Source organism: Haliaeetus albicilla, chromosome 5 (genome assembly GCF_947461875.1).
Source record: "Haliaeetus albicilla chromosome 5, bHalAlb1.1, whole genome shotgun sequence".
NCBI lineage: Eukaryota > Metazoa > Chordata > Aves > Accipitriformes > Accipitridae > Haliaeetus > Haliaeetus albicilla.
Window position 1 is genome coordinate 11,985,067 of NC_091487.1, and position 21,822 is coordinate 12,006,888.

The window sequence follows — 21,822 nt, forward strand, 5'->3', positions numbered from 1 at the left end:
GTTACATCATGACTGCACATACTGAAATTCAAGTCCTGTTATCTCATTCTGGTATGTCAGACTTCGGAGAAAGCTAGTCCAACTACAAGTATCAGCTGACCCACTTCTCAGGCTTAGCTCCCAAAGCACTAGTAGAAAACACCCCACAGCTCAGACATCAGAACTGCTGGCTAAAACAGTTAGCAAAATCTACTACTTTTTCTCTTGGTTTTAACTTTTCAGAATCTAGAAAACTTCATCCACATCGTGTATGCATCTCTACAACGAAGCCTGCAACACAGCCCAGCTTTTACATTATCCCAGGGTATTAAGAAATTGTACGGAAATGAACATTCATCTCAAAAGCAATACTCTGAAGTCAAGTAATCCCCAAATAATTGGTCACTAGCCTCTCAAGCACTTCTAGTTCCTTTCAATTTGTTGCAAAAGATAAAGGAGAAAGAATCTAGATTTACAACACATTAGATCCAGGTTTTATTTAGTCGCCTGCTTCCAAAGATGTGATAGCTAAAGGTATCAGTAAGGTACCAGAGCACATATTAAAGCATATATATCTCTTCCTCTGAATCTTTGCTAGAAATCAGCTTCCTTACTAGCCTGGGAACACAGAAACAGTGAGCTAACATTCACTAATTAGTGCCAATGCTTATTAAAAATCTGATGCTGTTGTAAATCATTTGTGTTACAAATGATTTAAAGCAATTGCCTATAATTATGAAGAGTGTTTCACAAGTCCCCAAGTGCGTTAATTAATGCTCAGACTTTGGAGGAAAGCCAGCAGTCCTCTGCAGAATGCCTGTGTCAGCCACACAATGTGTTAAAGTAGGGATGTGAAACTTCAAAACCTTTTTTTTTTTTTTTTTTTTTTTTTTGCTTCTACCAGTCTGGCACAGGGGTCTTCAAGACTACTTTCTCCAACACCAAGCCCACTAGCTGACTATCAATTCCTCAAAGTTTCCACACATTCGGAAATACTGCCTTCTCAGAATTCAATGTGCAAGATAAAAGCAGAACAAGCAACATTTTAAAACTTTCTCTACAGAAAGAAGAGACTTCAAATGTGCACATCTTGCCTTTTAAGGCAAGTCTCCCAAGTTTTCACTGGGTCACAGTTAATATCTGGGTCACAGTTAGTATCTGACTGGCTATGGAAAAACTAAAATCCAATCTGTAACAAAATCATTTATAGCAATTACTCCTGCCTTTACCATTTGCCACCAATAGGCATTTCAAAAGCACAGAAAGCATTTTTAACAAAACCTTGGATTTATACAAAGCCCAGGTTCTACGTCAGATCTTGCTTCACAGAAGAAGAACCATTACAAGTTTCTAAAGTTCTTTCTGCCAAGTTGAAAGTACAATTAGAGATACTACAGAAACACCTGAAGGCAGGCAGAATTCATCCTGAAGAGCCAGTCCCATCAACAGCCATGTCGATTTAGCCTGCGTTAAAGGTCCCTGCATTTCATGTGATCAGCCAAGCCTTTGCCCAGTTACAACAACAAAATATATTCAGATATAAGTTCTGAATTCTGTGCCAAATCACAGTAATTCTGAAATTGTGCCAAAATGAATGTGCAGTGTAGTGTTGAAGCGTTTCAGACAATGAGAAATCTAATTGTAAAACAATTAGCAATGCATTCTCATTATCTTTTCTTGTTTTGACCCTCTATAAAAAGTAACAAAAGTAGTAATCAATAATACATGATAAAAGCTATAAAGATTTTTTTTTCCCCGACAGTGAAAATATAAATGCTCAGACATTTCAAATGACCTAAACAGGGCTAAAGTTTGCAGGATAAGCAAATGATGTTTGGATACCATATTGACAATAAAAGATAAATTATGTAAGGATAACCAATTATGAATATAAAATAGAATTAATGTCGTTGCCAAGTACTACCCAATGTTAACTTTGAGCTTAATGCCCATATGTGACAAACCAGAAAGACAGTAGTTTGCTGAGAAACTCAAATCTGGGGAAAAAAATAACAATTTCAGAAGACAGCTCCTTAGGATTATGAAGTTACTCCTAAATTAAGGGGACATCTGAATCTCAAGCCTTCTTAGTAAACAATATCTAATAACTTTAAAAAATGTAATAAAGAAATTTTAGATAAGATATTGCAAAGATATTAGTTTAAAGATGAACAAAAATGTAATTAAACCAAGAAATCAAGTAATCAAATCTGATCAAAACTATTTTGGACAGAAAGATCCATTTTTCAAAGATAGGTTGGAAAGAAAAAAGCTATTAACGTATCAAATCAAAGAAAGGCTGGTGAGCTTTAATCTAAACAAACTTGGTAACATTAACAGGGACTAACCAATGAAGGCTGAGACAGACACACTAAGAGACAGTACCAAATAGCTGTGCTGTACTTCACAAGACAGTTGACTGCACGCCCAGCTGGCCAGCTAGACTTTTGGCACTCTTCAAACTTATACTTGACTTTTTTCTTAATCACTTTCAGTTTGCAGAAAGCTAGGAGGAAGAGACAGGGTCAAAATCATGTTCTTTATCCCTAGGCTCCAGGAGTCAAACAAGGGACAGAAGGACCTTCCAGGCAACGTCACAACTTTGCCACTTTTCCTTATGAACTGCTGAGAGGAAGTGGAAAAATTCTGTGCAAAAAAATGGCAGATCTTTCACCAACTTAAAACCCGACCTAGAAGAAAAGCATTTTCTTCCCACCCTTTACAATATATCATAAAATTAGGAAGGGGTGGAGAAAATTGGTAAGAGTAGGAGAGAAGCACATATTCCTCCAAGCTTAAGCATTTTTATTAAGTACTAGCTCTCTGGGTGCTCTCCTGGCAATGGTCAAGTACTTAACTGTTACCAGTTTTTAAGACCAGGAAAATTCTGTGAAGAATGGGTGGTTGGAACTTAAAACACCTCACCCAGCCAGGAAATTTGGTGGTATGTTTCACAAGTGTTACTCTATACCTAATGCATACGTTCACTATTATCTTTATTTTCTATGGCTCTCAGTCTTTGGTACACAGGTAAGGATGGCACTAGACATGGCCATGGTGCTAAACCATGAACTGGTTAACTCCAACTCCATTGCATGCTCCAGTCAGGCTTTCATTCAGTAAAGTAGGAGGAAACCTGTTATTTCTCTAACTGTTTTCACTCAGAATATGGAGGTATCAGCGCATCCCTTCTCAAGATGAGTTCTGTAAACACTGGGAAGCAACTAGACTACAAGAATATCAGTAAGGAACATTATTAGTCCAAGACAATGGCCTACCACTGTTTCATCTTTCCTCAGAAAAAACTGACCTTCTCCCTGAGACTTTGTAGAAAAACAGTATTCCAAATAATCCCAACAAAGTACAGTTTAGAGTGAAATGTAAAAAGAGAATGGCCCAAGAGAGATGGACTTTGTCGTCTGACACTAAACAAACCTCTTCTGCAAGTGTATGTTGTTTGGCCACAGGAGTTAACAGCTGAGTTAAGATGAAGGCTGTACAAATATGACATGTATTTAACCAGAAATTAGGAACTTCCTTTTACATTCTAAGTATAAAGATTGTATGAAGTAAGTATAGGAAAAAAAAACCAAAAACCCAACATACTTACACAGGTGCTCCATAACCAAAGATCTGTACTCACCTTTCATTAAGAATTACACTAGAGTATTACTGATTTTTAAATTAGGCATTACAATTTTTTGGAAATGTGAAGACAGGGACATACACCATATGAAGACATTTCATATACCTGTTCTCCTTGCCATTTTGTATCACTGAATGCCTATCAGCAGTGGTTCTTTCACTACAAACATATGTGTTGCGCCGCGTCATTGCTCCAGGGGCAGTATTATTCTACAATTAAAAAACACAGGGTTGTTATTCCCCACAAAAGGCTTTTCTGGGGTTAAGTCTACATATAATTGAAGGCAGTTTTACTTCATGCTAGTTCTACACAGTTAGAAGACTTACAATAATTAAGTTAATATACAAACACCTTCCAGTATTTTTAAGGAATAACGCAATCACAAAAAATAATTCTAACAAGTTGTTCTTGTATTTCATGTTGATGGCTCAAAATTAATATCTCTTAAAGTTTTTAATTACCAATGTTCTGAATTACAAACTCTCAGCATGTATAGCATTCATCTACATCTGGATACCTTATGTCTTTATAACCTATTTTTGAAATACTTTACCACTTGCAGATTGTAGAATTTTCCTTTAAGTTAAAACCATACCCTTAAACAAGATAGGAAAAGCAAAGACTTAAGAAACAAATGTGGTAAAAATCAGTGGGAAGGTAAACATGGACTTTTAAATATTAAAATACTATAAAACACTAGACAAGTTTTAAAAACAGGGAAGAATAAGTCAAATTAAAGAGACAAATTGCAGAGAATTTTAATAAGACATTTTAAAAAATATACATTTAAATACAAGCATAATACATTGAGGACAAGAGAACCAGGGGAACTTAAACTACAGACCTTACTTTAGAGGGAGAAAAGAAATAGAATTACTTTGCCTCTGTCTTTACAGAGAAAGAGGGTGGAGATATGCCCAAGTTGGCGGTCAATTTTCCAGGAACGACTGAGAAGCTAGGTAATTCACAGATAACAGAATTATAAAAAGTTAGATGCAATTACTGTAGGAAAAGCATGGTGGTCCAGATAAACATGCACACCCAGGTTGTAGAGGAAGTAAAAGCCGGCAAGCCTTATATTTTTTCTCCCCACCCCAAGAACATAACACAGGAAACTGCATATGGTTGGAAAAGTGGAAAAAACCTTTAAAATTTTTCTTTAAAGAAAAGGATCACGGGGCAAAGCAGGAAGCAAAATAGGCTATTAACTTTAAACATCACTGCTGGGGAAAGTCTTGAAGGAGGCTAGCTTAAGGGAATGACTGGTCAGCACCTGGATAAGCACATGTTGAGTAAGGATGGCCACTAAGAATCAGGCAGGGGACTTCATGCTCAACTAACCTTTTGGAGTTCTTTGAAGAATTACTGCTATGACAGACAAGGGAAATTCAGCGGATTTTTAAAATAGCATTAAGAAAAGGTTTTACATAAATGGTCACAGTAGAGAATCATGGGAAGAAGGATAAAAAAAAAAGAAAGGAAAAACTAGTTCAAGCACAAAAGGAGAGTAGACAAACCTTTTTTGTTTCCAAACCTGAAATAAAACTGTTAAAGTGGAATATTCTCAATAACCAGCAAAAGCTCCTCCAGTGCCTTAAGGCAAAATATTTGCTATACAGGGAGTCTCAAGCAATGCAATCCCTGAGCAGCAGATTTAATGAAGCCATCTTGTCTCTTTAAAAGACTGCTGACCTGTTATACATCTTTACGTGAATGTACAAACAAAAATGAAATCAAGTGAACTGCGCAACCTCCTGGTCTTAAAAAGTAAAAAGAGTATCAACAGTATTTTAGATTAGCAGAACTATTAATTAAAACCTAAGATGGATGTAGTTGTCTCAAGGGTTGTCAAGAATTTTTCACTGGATATTCCTTAGGCATAGGCATGTGCCAAGCATCAGCAGAAGTCCTCCTGGCCCTTTCCTTGTACCTTATTCCTTACACATCCTTTGTCTTTGAATCTCTTTGTTTATTTAAAAAAAAAAAAAAGGTCACATTGATTCTTCTACTTTTCTCTGACATTTGTCATTGGGCAAACTCCCCTCTCTTTACTCAACTTGCTAGCAATGAAGGCTGTGCACCTAAGGTGAAGTTTTGTTTGTACGTTCTTGAGAGGTCACGCTGTGCAAGACACTTTGCGGAGCCCTCACACACCAACGGTACATTGAAGTATTGCCTATTAATATTTGCTTATCATTTTGGTCTGTGTTCCTGAACATACTAGAGAATGAAGCACCTAGAATATCCGACTGTTCTTCTGGTGGGAAATACAGACAAAAATGGGTGGCTTCCTTCTTTCTACCTGCTCCCTTAGAACATTAAATATTTGTCTCCCTTGAGAAAACACCACATAACATTAAAATGTACTGTGATGTTGCACATCTAGAAAGACAAGACAGCAATCTCTGTGCTGGATCAAACTTTAAGGACTATGCATTTTCAGGTTTGGAGTGGAGAAGTTTTGTTATTCATATCTGAAATCAGAGGATTCTGAAGATGCACTTTCCCAGCTCTTTCTGGAATGCAAAGACAGAAGGATCAGTATACATTTTTTTCTGTTTGGCTCAGATTTCAGAGGTCATGAGAGGAGATTTAAGCATTTCAAGCTTTCAAATGTCAGTTTTAGCAAGAATACAGTCTTGGTATTGGGGCCTTTACACTTTTTAGCATACAAGCTTTCACAATTCATCAAGGAAGTTCTTCAGCTATGACTTTTTTGTTCAGCCAATCTACTGCATGACTAAATTGCATAGATGCACAGCACAGGAAGCCTGAAACTGGTGTCAACAGCACCACACTACTCCCTGATGGAATGACAACCCCTAGGGTCAGCGTTAGCTAAGTAAGTTCATCCTTGTGGCGCTATCTGCCTTCTTTGCAGAAGGTGTTGACAATGCAAAAGCACATTAAGACTTCTGAGCATACGCACAAGGTCCAATCACAGCACAAAGGACAAATTTGTGGTACAGAGTCCTCCTCTTTTCCTAGGGAGCCTTGTGTCCGCTGCTTAGGCAGGCTATTTTCACATTGAGACACCAAGGCAAGGACTGATGAAAAACTTTCAAAGAATCAGCTTCTGACTTACAATAATGAACCAATCTATTTACTTAAGAGTACTAGTATGTTTTTTGGTCCTAAATGATTTTCCAAACATACCATCTATCCTCCTCTTCCAATTTTCTTGAAGCTATACTAAGGGCTCTGGGGCAGCCTTATTACAAGCATTGAGGAAATATCCAAAGCTGTGAGTAATAAACAAGTTGTTACTAGTTGCTGCTACCTATGCAACCCCTGTAGCAGGTTTTCATTATTGATTTGGTATTTGCCCAATGAACTTGAATATTTTTGATGTGGACTTGTTCAGCTTGCAGAACTATTTAGTTTGCAAGAGCTTAAACACTGTGTCAACTTCAGAGGTACAGCTTGGAGCCCCTTACTTCAACCCCAGACTTAGTTATCAGCTCTACAAGCACAACTCTTATCCTTAAGTGCATGCTTGTATGCTCTGTTGTTTAATAAGAGCAGCACACAACTGGCTAAGGGTCTCCAGCGAGGACCAGTTCTACTACTTTCACTGTATCTGTCAAAGTAATAATTGTTTTTAAACAATATTTTTGTGTCTCTTCAGTGATTTTCTCACCGTATTACCGATTTTAGGACTTAAGTGCTCAGTGAGAACACAAACCCTCTCCACCTCAAACTTTTTTCAACTTCAGGACAACATGGTAAACTCCAACATTCTTTTTTTCCTTCTAGATGCATGCTAATACTGTAAGAAATAAAACTCCCTAATCAGTTCCAGGAATTGTGAAAAAAGTCAGTGCTTCCCTCTATCCCCAACAGCCAGAAAGCAAAAGAATAATCTCTAGCCAGGGGAGAAGAAAAAAAAAGAGAGTTTGCACTGTTTGACATCGCAACCTATAAACAGAGACAATTTTAAACCCTAATTAATTGAGTGGCATCACAAGTCTGATTCCATGTTCACCACCTTGTACCACTGCTTGTAAAACATCAGTTGGATCAGTTGCACACTGAATCAGGAGAGAGAAAGATCCTATGGTTTAGAGCTCAGATTTTACTTCAGCTACAGTAGTATGAAATTTGAAATAAGACTACTAGAATAAATCCCCAGGATTTGGGAGTGGTGTAGAATAGCAGATCAAAATACTAAAGATACTAAATACAACATATGTTGTAACTGTGATGCAAAGCTCTTGAATAAGGCACTATACAACACCGAGTGAAGTTCAATGTAGGACAAAACTGATTTGATTATCCCACCATTTTGAGGCTCAGTAGCCAAGAACTGTCATGTAAGGAGAAACAAAATCTGAATGGTTTCTGGACTGATCAAAAAAAAAGGGAAAGGGCAGGGGACCACAAAAATCAGAAAAAGGTCGCCCAAAATCATGAGCTCTTGTTCAGATTTATGAATGACAGCTGCTACAGTAGAAGACATGTCTTTCCAAGGCCATCTCTTTGGCTGAAATCTTCCAGCTAAGTCACTATCAGCCACTGAGCCAACTGACAATACAGAGCCAATAAAGTGAAACAAATCTTATATTACTTCTTTTGCTTCAGACTGTCAAAGAGCTGTGAGCTCAGGAAGTTCTGTTCTCATTTTTCTAAGTAATGGTGCTGAGCACATGACCAAATATGACAGCTTTGTGGGATAAGTTTAGAAAAAAAAATAAATCATTCCAAGAAGAATAAAGGACTGGGAAGTTATTTCTTCTGAAAAGAAGGAAGTTTTTCAATACAAAACCCCAAAGTTTTAGTAATTAAATGTTACAAGACTCAAGACTTATGTGAAAACAGATTTCCAACTTTGCCTCAGAGGGAGGCACCACAGAGTATACAAGTTAAAGCCAAACTGAACTGAAGAGTTTCTTTATTTTCGCACACTGCCTACTGCTCAAGCCTGTGAATTCACTAGTTATGCACCTTAGTGTGTTTGGGTTTTTTTTGTTGTTGAGGTTTAGGGGCAGGTGGTGGAAGCCCACAAGGACAAAAGCCAGGCACACTGCTTTTACATACAGGCTGGAATACACCTTTGAAAAGTAATGAAAAGTAAAATCAGAACCACTGATATATCACAGGTTTAACACTTTTTCACCCCTCAAAAACACTTCATGGTTTTGATAAATAAGCTTTTCTACTTACACTAGGAACAGCCGAACTTTTCTTACGTTCAGGAATATCAGCCTTATTGGGATTGCTGGCATTTCCAAGCATTGGACTAGCTGGTGCAATTCCTCTTCCTGCAACAGCACTACTGCTGGATTTTCTTGACTGAATTCCTTCCTCTTTGAGGTCACTGTCTGTAGTACTAGTCTGGCTTCTTTTGGGATATGCCACTACTGAGGGGATGGATGGTCCAGCTTAAAAAAGAAACACAAAAGAAACAGGAAAAGGATTTTTCTTCTCAGAAGTTCAGTAGCTATTTTTCACTACAATGGAAACGTATTCACACATGAGAATCAAAATAATTAACACTGGGAATCAGAGTTGCAAAAAGGTAATTATTTAAATTATCAAAGTACACATACTTCAGAAGACAGCAAAATATTGTGAAAAACAAAAACCTTTCCAGGTGAAGATACTACTTGATTTCCATGAAAAAATTATGAATTTCACGGAAGCTTCTGGTGTTTGAGTATTGGCATTGGTTTGGCTTGCTACAAAAACCCCTTTAGAGTCACCTTAACGACACTTAACAAGTAACTGACTCATGCAAACCAGATGATCCTTCATTAGCACAAAGCTGGCACATGCTATTCAAGCCAGCTTCTGATAAAACCAGGCTCCTGAGACAGGTACCTGGTGACAGAACCCTGGACCACCAGCAGCACTAACAGCCAGTGGACTGCACTCCTGGAACAGCCCAGAAGCAGCAGCGGTTTGCCACTAGCCTCCCCGGGTGTGCCAAGAACAGAAAACCGGTCCAGCACACCTGAGAATGAGGCAGCCCATTCAACAGTGGCAAGCTCCCTCTTGCTTTAATAGGTTCCTGCACACTGCGAAAAGCATGCAGGTACATCAGGATTGTGTTTTCTGCTGTCTCAACTACACCTTCTCAGAAGAGGATACATCAATTTTGTAGTTAGCGTTTTAATAACAATCAAAAAGTGTATGTATACACACAAACATCTAAAAATACAGATGAATATATATAAAATATATATTCTATATATATTTATAAATTTATGTATTAAAAAGCATCAGAAAACACAGTAACTGTCATCCCAGGAGACTCCCCAAGGAAAGCAACCTCTGAATGCACCTGAGGTATTTAAAAGCAGACCTAAACACAGACTCCTTTTATGAGTTAGTGTCTGAGCAGGAAGATGGTTAAGATATTTAGAAAACCCTAAGCTACTACCTTGCACACTCATTAAGCAGTAGAGTTCTAAGTCTGAGTCACTGTTCTTTAGAAATTTAATTCCTGCAGGACAATCAAGTGACACTACCCTCAGGAAACAGGAAACAAGAAATATTGGCAAACTGACATTTCTTCGTTTTAGACACAAGCTGACCTACTAGTGCCAAAAGAAAACAAAAGCTGAACAGACATACAAGAGCATGGGGGAGGAGTGCTGTGCTTTTCATGAAAAAGGGGGTTGCAACACTCTCTTCAATTTGTGTAACAAGACTTCCCCAGCACGGTCAGGAATGCAAGGGACAAGACAAGGCAAAATAAGAGAATTAAGTTGGTGTATTCAGCATTCCTCTAGAATGCTGTTTTTGAAGGCTTTATAACAAAACCATTTAAAAAAAAATTGGTTCTTCAGTGAATTATTTAACCACCATGCTGTGAGCTACACTGCTGTCGTCCTCCTTACCTTTAGGGGATGGAGACAAATTCAGAAACCAAACAGAACTGGAAGTCACTATATTCTGCAACACTGAAAATGAGAATTGCTCACCGTGATCACTGTACCGCCGCTGTTTCTGGCTAGAAGATATGCTTCTCTGAACTTTGTGATGAGGAGATTGTCCAGTGCTATTATTAAGATCACTACTTGGCCTAACTTTGGCAAGTGAAAGATTGCTGCTGGAGCTTGAATCACTTGCATCCAACTACAATACAAATGAGAATATTAGAACAAGGAGTTCAGACAAAAATTCAACATCCACCATATTAGGGGAGCAGTAACAGGGAGACAGAAGGAAGGTGGCTCTGGTACATAGGAAATTTTGAGTCAGCAAGGAAGTTGCTTAGAGGTCCCTTCTCTTAGATTCTTGTGCAACTGTCTTAGGTAAAACTCAAGTAGAATTTGCAGCTCCTCAAAGGACAATCAGATAAAGAAAACCCATCTCCTTTCAATAGTGTCTCCTCAGAGTTCTCTTAAGATTTTAACAGGAAGAGAGAATACATTTTGTGGAAGCCACCACACCAACTCCTACAGCAGAGGAACCAAGAGCAGCTTACGGATGCTAAGCCCCCTCAGCATCATACGGAAAAGTAATCTACAACGTGGGAATGTTTTTAGGTTGATCGGTCCTGCTCCTTGGTTCTTTTAAAATATCTACAGCTGGCATATTCACACTTGAGCTCCTAGACTAGACAGGACAGTAACTGGCATACAAAGTCCTTCAGAGGAGTAACTGCTGAGTAAGCAGGATAGTTTTGGGGAGCCTAAAGGCAAGAGTTTACTGACTCAGATCAAGGTGAGAACAAACATAGCATCATTTGGACAGCTGACACTGATGATTAGCATAATGTGCTTTTAAGCATAATGGACTTTTGTGCAGGAATGCAATGCCTATAGTTACTGACTTAATTTTTGCTTCTAACTTTGCTATGGACACTTTTGGATTCCTCTGTTTCTTTGCATTTTTAAGAATCATACTTACCTCTGATGATTTCCTTCCTAGCAGTAAGTATGTAGCTGTGATTTCATCATACTTCATTTTACTAAGGGATTCTTGAATTTCTTCTTGAGAATATCCCATTCCTACCATAATATCTAAAAACAAACACACATTCTATAAGTAACAGAAATACTCTGATGTTTAGCCTGGCTGAGTGTTTAAGTTCAAGAGAAAGAACGGAACACTTTAAAGAATTAAACTAAACGATTAAGTGTGAGAACATAAGCCTGATGAAGTATCATTATTAAAAAAATTAGTTATTTTTTCCAAATGGCAAACAAATACAGAGTGGTGGAGGAAAAAACCATGCCCACATCATGCAAACAGTATGCTGAAAAAATACTCAGTTACCTATTCTTTTCTGGTCCGAGATGTCTAATTCTGGTTCAACAAAAGGTTTAAGTTCGTCCTCCTCATGCCCTGCATTGATCCATCTGTCCTTCATAATTTGCTAAAAAGAAAGGGTTTTGTTAGTACAATACACTTACCAGAAAAGAAAATGAGCTGTTGAAAAAACAACTCCCCTATCTACCAAACACCAAGGCCTCTTCTAATTTTTCTTTTCCAGAACAGGCACCAACACCTACTCAGTTTTGTTTTGCTCCAGTGAGGAGACCAACTATGCACATCAAGCCAGGCTGCTTCCCAATTGGCTGTATTCTAGCACATAGCTGAAAGCCAAAAGTCTGTAACACAGACCAGCAGCAGCGTGACAACTCTGACAAGTCTAGTAAGTCCAGGCTTGACTATGGAAGTCCACGGAAGCCAGTATTGTTTTAGCCTTTCTCCTCCATGATGGAACAAAATGCAGGCAAAAGGCAACCCCATCATAACCTAGCAGTCAACACTTCCACTACACATCTGAAAATGTGGAAAACGTCCTGATGGATCATCCATTAATGCAGGAATCCACAAGGTAACCATCAGGAAAAGTTATATGACATATGCAGTGTAGTCTCACATTCATTTTGAAAGTAACTGTGGAGTCAGCTTTCTTGTAACACCAGTAAACAAAACCTTAAAAAAAAGTCACATGCTTTACTCAACAATCCCCCACCCCACTTCAAATAAACTATACGACAATAATCAGTCGCAACTCAAAAATACAGTTCGAAAAATATAGCGTCTAGCTTTCTGATGCACCTTATTTGTGCCATTACCTCTAGAGTGCCTCTTTTTGTGGGGTTTAGCACCAGGAAACGTTTGAGGAGGTTTTCACAGTCTGTGGACATGTAGAAAGGAATCCTGTATTTTCCCCTTAGCACTCTTTCTCTAAGTTCCTTGGTAACAGAAGAAGAACAGACAGTAAGTTGTAAGCAGCAAATCACTTAAAACATTAGATAAACATGCCCAACATGTTCTACAAAAACGCACCTTTAAGTTCTGTCCATCGAAGGGAAGAGATCCACTCACAAGGGTATAAAGAATAACACCTAAACTCCAAACATCTACTTCAGGTCCATCATATTTTTTCCCTTGAAAAAGCTCTGGAGCAGCATATGGTGGGCTGCCACAAAAGGTGTCCAGTTTATTTCCAACTGTAAACTCATTGCTAAAACCAAAGTCAGCTATTTTAATGTTCATATCTGCATCTAGCAATAGATTTTCAGCCTGGAATAGAAAGAATGGTTTGTAAGATGAACTTAAAACACTTGATTTAGAATGCTATTGTCCATTTTTACTCATTCTTAAAAGACAAAAAGCTGAAATATCTGTTAACATTCACTTCCTTGCAATGTCTTTAGGTATGCTTTACTCTATCATTCGCATATCTCCTATTTTAAAGATCTCTGTACAATGGCTTCAGACTATGCAAGCTGTTATGATACCTGAAAACCGTGTTACTACCATCTGTTTTCTCCACAGAAATGCATCCTGAGCTACTGTAATTTACATTTTGATCTATTAAGATGAAAACAAGATATAGTCTCACTATCCATACTTTATGTGGTATTCTTGCAAAAGTTTGGTAATATACATAACCTTTAAACTCTTTTCAAGAGGTTTGTTGGTTTTTTTTGGTGGTAGTGTTTTGTTTGTTGTTGGGTTTTTGTTTTTTTTTTTTTTGTTGTTGTTGTTTTTTAAGTTACAAAACTATGATATGTTGAACAAGTTATGTGGTGACACTATTAATACAACAGGCACAATTTAAAGAAGGGATATACCATTTCATGCCAAGCTACAAAGCACCATACTTCAGTTGCATGATCACAACTGGTAATTCATTCTGTTCGAGACCAAAACTTGTCATACCTCTATCAAACTACCCTTAAAAAAAATAAATAAAAAAATTCTCAGCTAACACTGACCTGCATCAGATTTGAATCTGACTACAGGGTGAGAGGCTATCTTTCAGCAGCCATTAAATTTCTGTATTTAAAAGCCTTACAAATCCTCTTCCTTTTATTTGAAATGGTTCTATACTGTAAACATTCCTCAAAACTTGCTATAACACACACAAAAAAATAAACTAACCAGAAAGCTTAATACACACTAAATTTTATCAGCACAATAAAGATCACACCCACAAGTACAGAAGCTGACACACACTGACACACTTCATGCACTTTTTCCTACTCACCTTGAGATCTCTATGAACAATATGCTTTTGGTGGCAATACTGCACTGCAGATACTATCTGGATAGAAAACAAGCCCAATTATGTAAGTGACATCTCAAAGAAACAGGAGTTTTAATCAAAAAGTTCAACACTTATTACTGAAGTTGACATGTACTTATCCACTCAAGAGCAATGTAACCAACTACTATACTGACCAGTGTATTTGAGGAAAAGCTGCTAAATAACTTAGGTGTCTGTTATTTGATCTATTTGGTTTCTACTATACTTGAAAGAGGAGTTTGTTTTTCCTGTGTGCCTAATTATAGACCAGCAGAAGCAATGACTTTCAGAAAGGTTACTGAAGTATTTCCATTCCAATACTGTATACAGCAATAAAAGCTTTCCCTCTAGCCTGAAATGTTCAGTCCCTCTCCAAAGGTGAGTTTTCATGCTGCAGCATGGAGAGAAAAGGGTAAGAAACAAGCTTAGATACTAGAGAAACTACCAGGAAACAGCTTGTTTGTCAAAACTTCCGCAGTGAGAAGCAACTGTGCATCTGACAGAGGTCTGCTAAGTGCATATGGTTTATTGTGTGTTGTATGCTGTACAAGAGTAGCAAGCTGAATGGAAAAAACCTCTCTCTGTCTCTCAAGTGTAATGGAATAATTTCTTCCATCTTAGTTTCCAAATATAATTTAGTTTTTCCTGCTTTATATAGCGAACTATATAAGCTATTTACACAGTACAATGTCCTAATACATTGCTTTAGAATCGTAAGCATTGCTGCAGAACGCTACATGTATGGAAAAGCTGGATAAAGTCTTGTTACATGATCACAAATGCAGTCAAACACATTTTATTGTCATGGATACGTGGTCAGAATTGAGGCAGATGTTATGACTGCTTAAAAGAAGTGGAACTGCACATAAAAATAATTCACTGTAATAACTATGCTGAAATAAATGTATTTCCATTCTTTGTTCAAGATTAAGATTTTCAACACAGGAAGACGAGGTATCATTACTGTTACAAAAAATAACTTGTGATCAGACTGTCCAGCTTAGCATAAGGATCCTCCTGTACTGGTAAGGAGCAATGGTTCTCTCTCCCAGTATTTACAGTAGGTGAAAGTAAGGTTCTTGGCAGGTCAAAGAACTGACCTACCAGTCAATTTTGCATTCGAAACCTAAGCACCAGCGTTTTGATCTTTGTACTCCTGTATTATTGAATCACACGTGTGCAAAATGCGACCTTAGAAGCCAAACAGTCTATGAGAAGTTGAAATATTTCCATTCCCTACACTTTCATTCTGGTTTTGCTTGCTCCTTTACGTACTGACTCCCTCTTTCAGACCCCAAGTTCAGCTTTTTACAGTTACTGAAACCGCCAAAGTGCTCCCACGCCACCACTTGTACCACCTTTTGGTTTTCCTTCCTTTCGTCTCTGCTACCATTACTTTATCACCAGTCACAAGCTCACTCTGCAGGGGTTTCCAAGGCTGACAGCATGACAAACACCTCAAGCTTTATTCGGGACTGCAGACACAAAACTGCACCACTTGTTCCTAAACTGCTTTTACTCTGACTACGTAAGAGCGGAAGGTCTAGCAGATGATCAATCAGTAGCTTCCTTTGCAGATGCTTTTGAACTACTCTGCATTGCAACAGGATAGCACAGAGACTGCAGAAGTGAGTCCAATCTAAATGGAAGAGAAATAATGCAATGTGTATGACATTAATAATTGAAGAACAGCAGTCATAACAATGAAAAATAGCACAAAGCATGGCTGCACTGCATTCACTCCCTTGTCTTCCAACTTCCATCACTGTTTCCATTGACAGCCCCCTCGCCCCCAACCTATTTCAGTTTGAGAAATTTGCTGACGCTTGGCAGGTGGGGAGAAGAGGGGAAGAAACAGCAGACCTTTTTGCTAGAGATAACAATTGGAGCATTGAAATAAGTTTCTTGGGAGGGATTTCAAAAATCTGTATAATCACAGGTTTTAAAGAACAAGTTAGAACAAGTTATCTCTAGGCAGAGAAACCATTCTTCATAAGGATTAAATGACAGAAGGATAGATAAATGATCTCTCAAGGTCCCTTCCACATCGCCACAAGTATTTTGTTTCTTAACTGGAAACAAGTAAGATGTATTTCGCGGATTTTTTTAATTTTCTAAGATCTGTCCTAACATCTACCAGCATTAAAAATTCTAAAATACTTCTGCAGGGCAACAGTGAGAAAACTGAAGCAGGCCAGATCTAATTGGCTGCAGTAAAGGGAGAGAGGGAACTAAGACACATCAATTTCAGGAGACCCTCTGCCCTGAGTCTTGGCTTCCCATTTTTGCATTCTTATCCAGATAGGCACATTATTCTATGGAAAAAGGATAGTAAGATCAAACCAGAACTGCTTGGAAACCTGTAACAGGGCAAGAAAAATGAGGTGATGTTAAGAATGCAAAACGTTCTGGATTTGAATTTCTTACACATGGCTGCACAAAAGGAGTTTGAAATGGTGAACTGCAGAGCATGACTTTATTTTTAGTGTTTGTACCCTCTCCTGTGTTCCTTGTCAAGCGTGACTAGAATAACATGATCACTGTCTTTTATGTTATGTTTTCCTGCTAAAAACCTTAAGTATGCATAACAAAATGGACCAAAAAAATTATTTTTTTTTAAACAAGCAGAGGGGAGAATTGCCAAATTCTGCTCTTTGCCTGCTAGAGAGGAAGAGCCTCCTCAGATAAAACATGAGTGTTTGATCCAGAAATCACATCTACTGAAAGAAGAAACATGATCCAAAAACAAGATATAATACAACCTATTGTAAGAACTAAGCTCAATACCACGGCACAACTGTTTCTTCAGTTTAAAGACAGGCACCGTCTGTTAAACCAGTTAGCAAATACCCCCCCCCCCCCCCCATTATGTCATAAGTCTCTATCTAACATAAGAACAGCTGCACTGAATCAGATAAAAGTTCTACAGAGAGCATTCTCCCTCCAACAATGGCTAAAAGCTGTATGAAGCTATTCTGGGACTACAGTAAGGTGAAATGAATAGTTTTATGACCTGTAAACCCAGTAAGATCTAGTTTCCTTTGACACTGTCCCACAGCCAGAGCCTTAGTGTCTAATAAATGCCAAGCTCTGATCAAAGTTGCCTGACCTCTGTCCTGTGTGCATCCTCTTCTCTCTAGCAAAGCGCAATGAGTTTATCATATAGTTTCTCTCCTCGGGTTATTACTAGGGTTCTCTTCTTTTTTTCCAGGCGCTCATGCTTTTGAAGCTCTCAAGAACCTCCCATCTTTAAGATCAAGGTCCTCTAAAACTGGTTGACCTCAGTAGCTGGGAAGTCAGCTGTTGAAGGAGGACAGACCACAGCTGCCTGTGTCAGGAGACAAGCCTTACAAGACAACACTGAAAACACTTCTGTGTATTTCAGTGGATTCAAGTGAGGCCATGTATGTATCCTTATAAGCAGCATTTAGTCTACTGAAGTACAAAAAAAATTTTAAAAAAAGCTGAGAACCTGAAGTACATAAAATCAGCTCTTGATGGGTCAAATACTCAGCTCAGCAGGTAACTACCTTTTAAATTCTTTCCCTTTACATTTGTTTTCGAAAAATGAAGTTATGTATATCCTGTACTACTCAAATTATCCCATAAAATTAAGCACAAAGCATACCTGTAAAACATGTTTGACCTGTTTCCACAAGTTTTCACTTAAAGGGGAGTCAAATTACTAGAAAAAAATAGGTAATTGCTGAACAAACGTGCAATTTCAATGGAATTACTGAAAGATCTTTTTCCACACAGCTCCTGATAAAAGAAACTGAGGACAAAGAGCAGAAAACCATACCAGTAGAAGTTTTCAACATTCACATCTGAGAGACAACAGCAAATCCTCTCAAATTACTCTGAAGCTCTTCAAGTGACATGACAAAGAGCAAGGCAACAGTCTGGGATTTAGAAGACGGCTTAAGTGGGAACGACTGCTCCACAACCCATCATATCTACTCCAACACAGCACAGAAACACATACCAGAAACTCTCAATCACAAAGGAAAGTTCTCTACCTGCTGGAATATGAAAGGGAAGGAAGCAGCTTTAAATAGACATGTAAGATTTTGTTTAAGAGGAAGAAAAATCTTCCTTACTATCAAGCTGCGTAACTCCAGTAAGCACAAATCACTTCTGGGGATATGAAGTTTGCAGCTGCTTTTTTTGGGTTGTTTTGTTTGGGTTTTGGTGGTTTTGTTGGTTTGTTTTTTTTTTTTTTTCCAAAAGATTAAAGAGGGTAAATACAAGATTTAGAGATGAGAGAAAACAAAAGAACAGGGATTTCACAGAAATGCTTTTGTTGCTTCCTTATGTTGGCTTAAATACATTTCTATTTTTTCTTACTTTCATTGCTACTTTTGAGCTTATTCCTTATATTGCTTTCACACAATTCTTACTATATGAGACAGAGGGAGCAAAACAGTTGTGGCACAGTTTCCTAGTTCCCAAATTGTTCCTTTCAGTCACACTACCCACACTAGAGAAGTGTGAAAGTTTTCTTTACAAGACATTTTGTGAAAGTCATTAATTTATTTCCTGGAATTCCTGTATATTATATCAATTTTTTTCTACTTTTGTATGGCTACGCTTAAGTAGTGAAGCTATTGGAGCCTCCCCTTCCAAGAGTGAAAGTGACTGTCATGTCGTTGCCACAAATTACCAGTTTAAAACCCCTACATATCATTCAATAAAACACTCTTTTCCCTATTCATTATTTTAAAGTGTCATTAAGCAGGAGCATAATTTTGATATTTATTACTTTTCACAACATCACCTAGGTTATCCAAGTGACCAAAGGCATGGAAATAACATGGGCAATTACGCATTTCTGCATAAGAGCAGAAAAAGTATATCAGACCAGTCAGATCCACAAATGAAACTCTAGGTGCTACAAGAGCAGAGATATGGATTTAAATTAGTTATGCAAAAATATTTTGTTATGTTCAATACTGCTTTACTGTAGAATGGAAAGGCTTTTTACAGATCAATGAAAATCCAACAACTTTGCAAGGCTAGTTTATCCATCATACAGAAAGCTAACTAACAAGCCTAGAAATTACTTTTCTGTGACTTTTTAGAACAACTATTAAACTGCGTACTTTCATGTAAGCAGATAGAGGTGAACAGATCCCTGTTACACGCACTGCCTGCATTTTGAAACTGGCCTGTTTGTAGCCTGTTACATTTGAGCAACTTCCTGCTACAGACCAGCTGAACTAAGGCTATACGAAATCAACCTAGAGGAAATGCATTTTGGAATGGAATACACTTCTGGATCAAGCAGTCACTGTGTTCTGGCACTCCTGGACACCCTGGCACACAGCCTTAAGGAAACTAGCATTACTGAATGGACTACTAACCCCTTTGAAGTACGATGGTAACCCAAGCTTTTTCTCACTTGGGGCTACAAGTCCACAACATGCTGAACACTGCAACAAGTCAAAGACAAAGGACAGCCATTCTACTCATTTCAGCATTAAAACCAGGGAAGGGGTGAAAGCTCATGTATAGGAATGTTATACATACCTGTCTAAATTTAGCTCTAGCCTCCTTTTCCTTCATTCTTCCATGTGCAACCAGATAGTCAAACACTTCCCCTACAATTCAATAACAAGATTCATTAACACCAATTTCAGAATCTAGAGATTCCACTCTAGCAGTAGCCCACAGCAGCTTCACTAGAATGACTGTATTTCAAGTTTATGATTACAGGTTAGCTCAAGAGAACAAGGCACAACTGCTCTGCAATTTACTACATCATCTCTTATACAAGAAAATAGTAAGACTTAATGAATGACTGGATATAGGAAAAAGACCAAACAACATTTCCTTCCAATTGTTTATGATAGAAATTGAGCAGCATAGTTCTGTTTTGTAAATAAAGATGACCCGTACCCCTTCACAGACTTTCTCACAGGGGTTTCTTTTGCCCCACAAAAAAAAGCTTCATATATGAGAACATCTGATGGTATTTGTAAATATTGTCATACCAGCACTAGAATTTTTCTTTGTGCACGTGTATAAAATTGTTCTAACCAAAATCAGAAATCTTAGCTTTAACCTAGGCTTGGAAGAGGTACCCACAAGGAAGGTCACAATAATGAGCATAGCAGGACACATTGACATAATCCATCACACAACCATCAGATCTGTAAGATACACTGAGAAGGATTACTCCTGAACAAGCCCAGTGTTGTATGGCTGTGGACTACTAAAGCAGTAATAAAGATCTGTTGTGTTTGGGGGTTTTTCTTCCCTTTAACCAATCCAGTCATTTTATAGCACGTCAATACAGACTACAATGTTTGAGCTTTAGGTGCTGCCAACTGGCCCATGTTTGCAAGTGCACGGGAGATTTTCTTTACTAAAAACCAGTCATGTACATAAGAACTCCTACAAACACAGACTACTACACAGTTTTAAAAATTCTTCGCCAATATGCAAAATTAATAAAAACTTTAGAAGTGGATCAAACGTCTAAATATTCTCTACTGAGCAAGAAATCATTGTTTTGTAGATAGCCACCTCACAACGGAAGAGCTAAGTAACTTCACATTTATTTTTGAACAGAAGCAACTCCACCAAACTGGAATAAAAAACCCGAGAGTCATACAGTGGGCAAAGCAACAACTTAACATTCTGAGGGAATGTCAGGATTTTCTACAAAATAGCCTTATTTCCCTCTGTAGCGTATTATTTAATAGTCAACTCAGGTAACCCTCTTGGCTGTATTTCACAGCTGCTTCTTCAAAAACCTTGAAGGAACAAACCTGAACACTTCTTCATAATTCAGAGAAAATTACACCAGAGAAAGAATTATCCCCAATTTACGCAAAGTATTGCAGTTGTAGTAATAGTTTCATCCTGCAGCCACAGAGTTCGTATACATCATGCGTGACCAGTATCTTGATAAAGAGGAAATACGGGAAATTGATGCCTGCCACTGAGATTAAGAGCCATTCCTGTCTTGCACAACATGGCATGTACAAACGGTACTGCTCAGAGCCTTTTAGACCAGTACAGTATGTATCTCTCCATTACCCTAAGAAAGATCCTCGCTGCTTTAGAGAACCGCTGGCCCTTCCACCTCCTAGAAGCTAATCACTAGATGGCAATAGGACTTCACTTTTAAGTCTAGTACCATCAAACAGTATGCCTACACAAACACCTGTACTAGCCATTATTTTAATGGTATTTTACCAACTTTGTTTCTGTTTACGTATATCTTGGCTGAGCATTTAGGGAGCTGCTAGAAGAAAACACAGGCAGGTAGAGAATCATTACTTGATTTATAGTAGTTCATTAAACTTCACATAACCTAATGTCAGTGTGAGAATTCAATGCTGATTTTCTCTCAAAAGAAGTGTCTGTATCTCCCTCCTGAAACTAAAGCAAAGCCTCAACTATTTGAGATCCCCAGCTGTGGATGCTAAAGGGTCACATTAACAAACTGAGTGCTATTAGGTTTTAGTCAGCAAGGAGTAACTTAAGCCTGAATACCTTTATTCTAACTCTGGTGAAAATATCTGACGCTGAGTGATGCACGCTTTTCCCCCTTCCCACCCTACAATCAGGAATAAATGTTTAAGTTCCCCCTAAAATGGCATAAGGCTAAGCCCAACAATTCTTGACAGTAGAAGGTCTGTGATTAAGATATGTCAAATGTCAACATCTAAAACACAAAAGTTGCAGTACTCAT

General features: G+C 38.1%; 1 protein-coding gene across 16 annotated transcripts in view; it reads right to left on the reverse strand.

The window, feature by feature from the left end:
• MARK3 (microtubule affinity regulating kinase 3) overlaps positions 1 to 21,822 on the reverse strand; it is a 64,413-nt gene that overhangs the window by 14,180 nt on the left and 28,411 nt on the right. For 10 of the 16 annotated variants that reach the window (XM_069783375.1, XM_069783374.1, XM_069783378.1 and 7 more), the window contains 9 exons: positions 19,650 to 19,720; positions 14,082 to 14,138; positions 12,875 to 13,111; positions 12,661 to 12,780; positions 11,852 to 11,951; positions 11,483 to 11,595; positions 10,552 to 10,705; positions 8,789 to 9,006; positions 3,731 to 3,834 (listed from right to left, as the gene is read on the reverse strand). In XM_069783375.1, the coding sequence (XP_069639476.1) occupies positions 3,731 to 3,834; positions 8,789 to 9,006; positions 10,552 to 10,705; positions 11,483 to 11,595; positions 11,852 to 11,951; positions 12,661 to 12,780; positions 12,875 to 13,111; positions 14,082 to 14,138; positions 19,650 to 19,720 (1,174 nt within the window). Of the gene's footprint in view, positions 1 to 3,730; positions 3,835 to 4,502; positions 4,581 to 8,788; positions 9,007 to 10,551; positions 10,706 to 11,482; positions 11,596 to 11,851; positions 11,952 to 12,660; positions 12,781 to 12,874; positions 13,112 to 14,081; positions 14,139 to 19,649; positions 19,721 to 21,822 lie in introns of all 16 variants that reach the window. The other 6 variants (XM_069783369.1, XM_069783368.1, XM_069783370.1 and 3 more) reach the window with 1 other exon arrangement.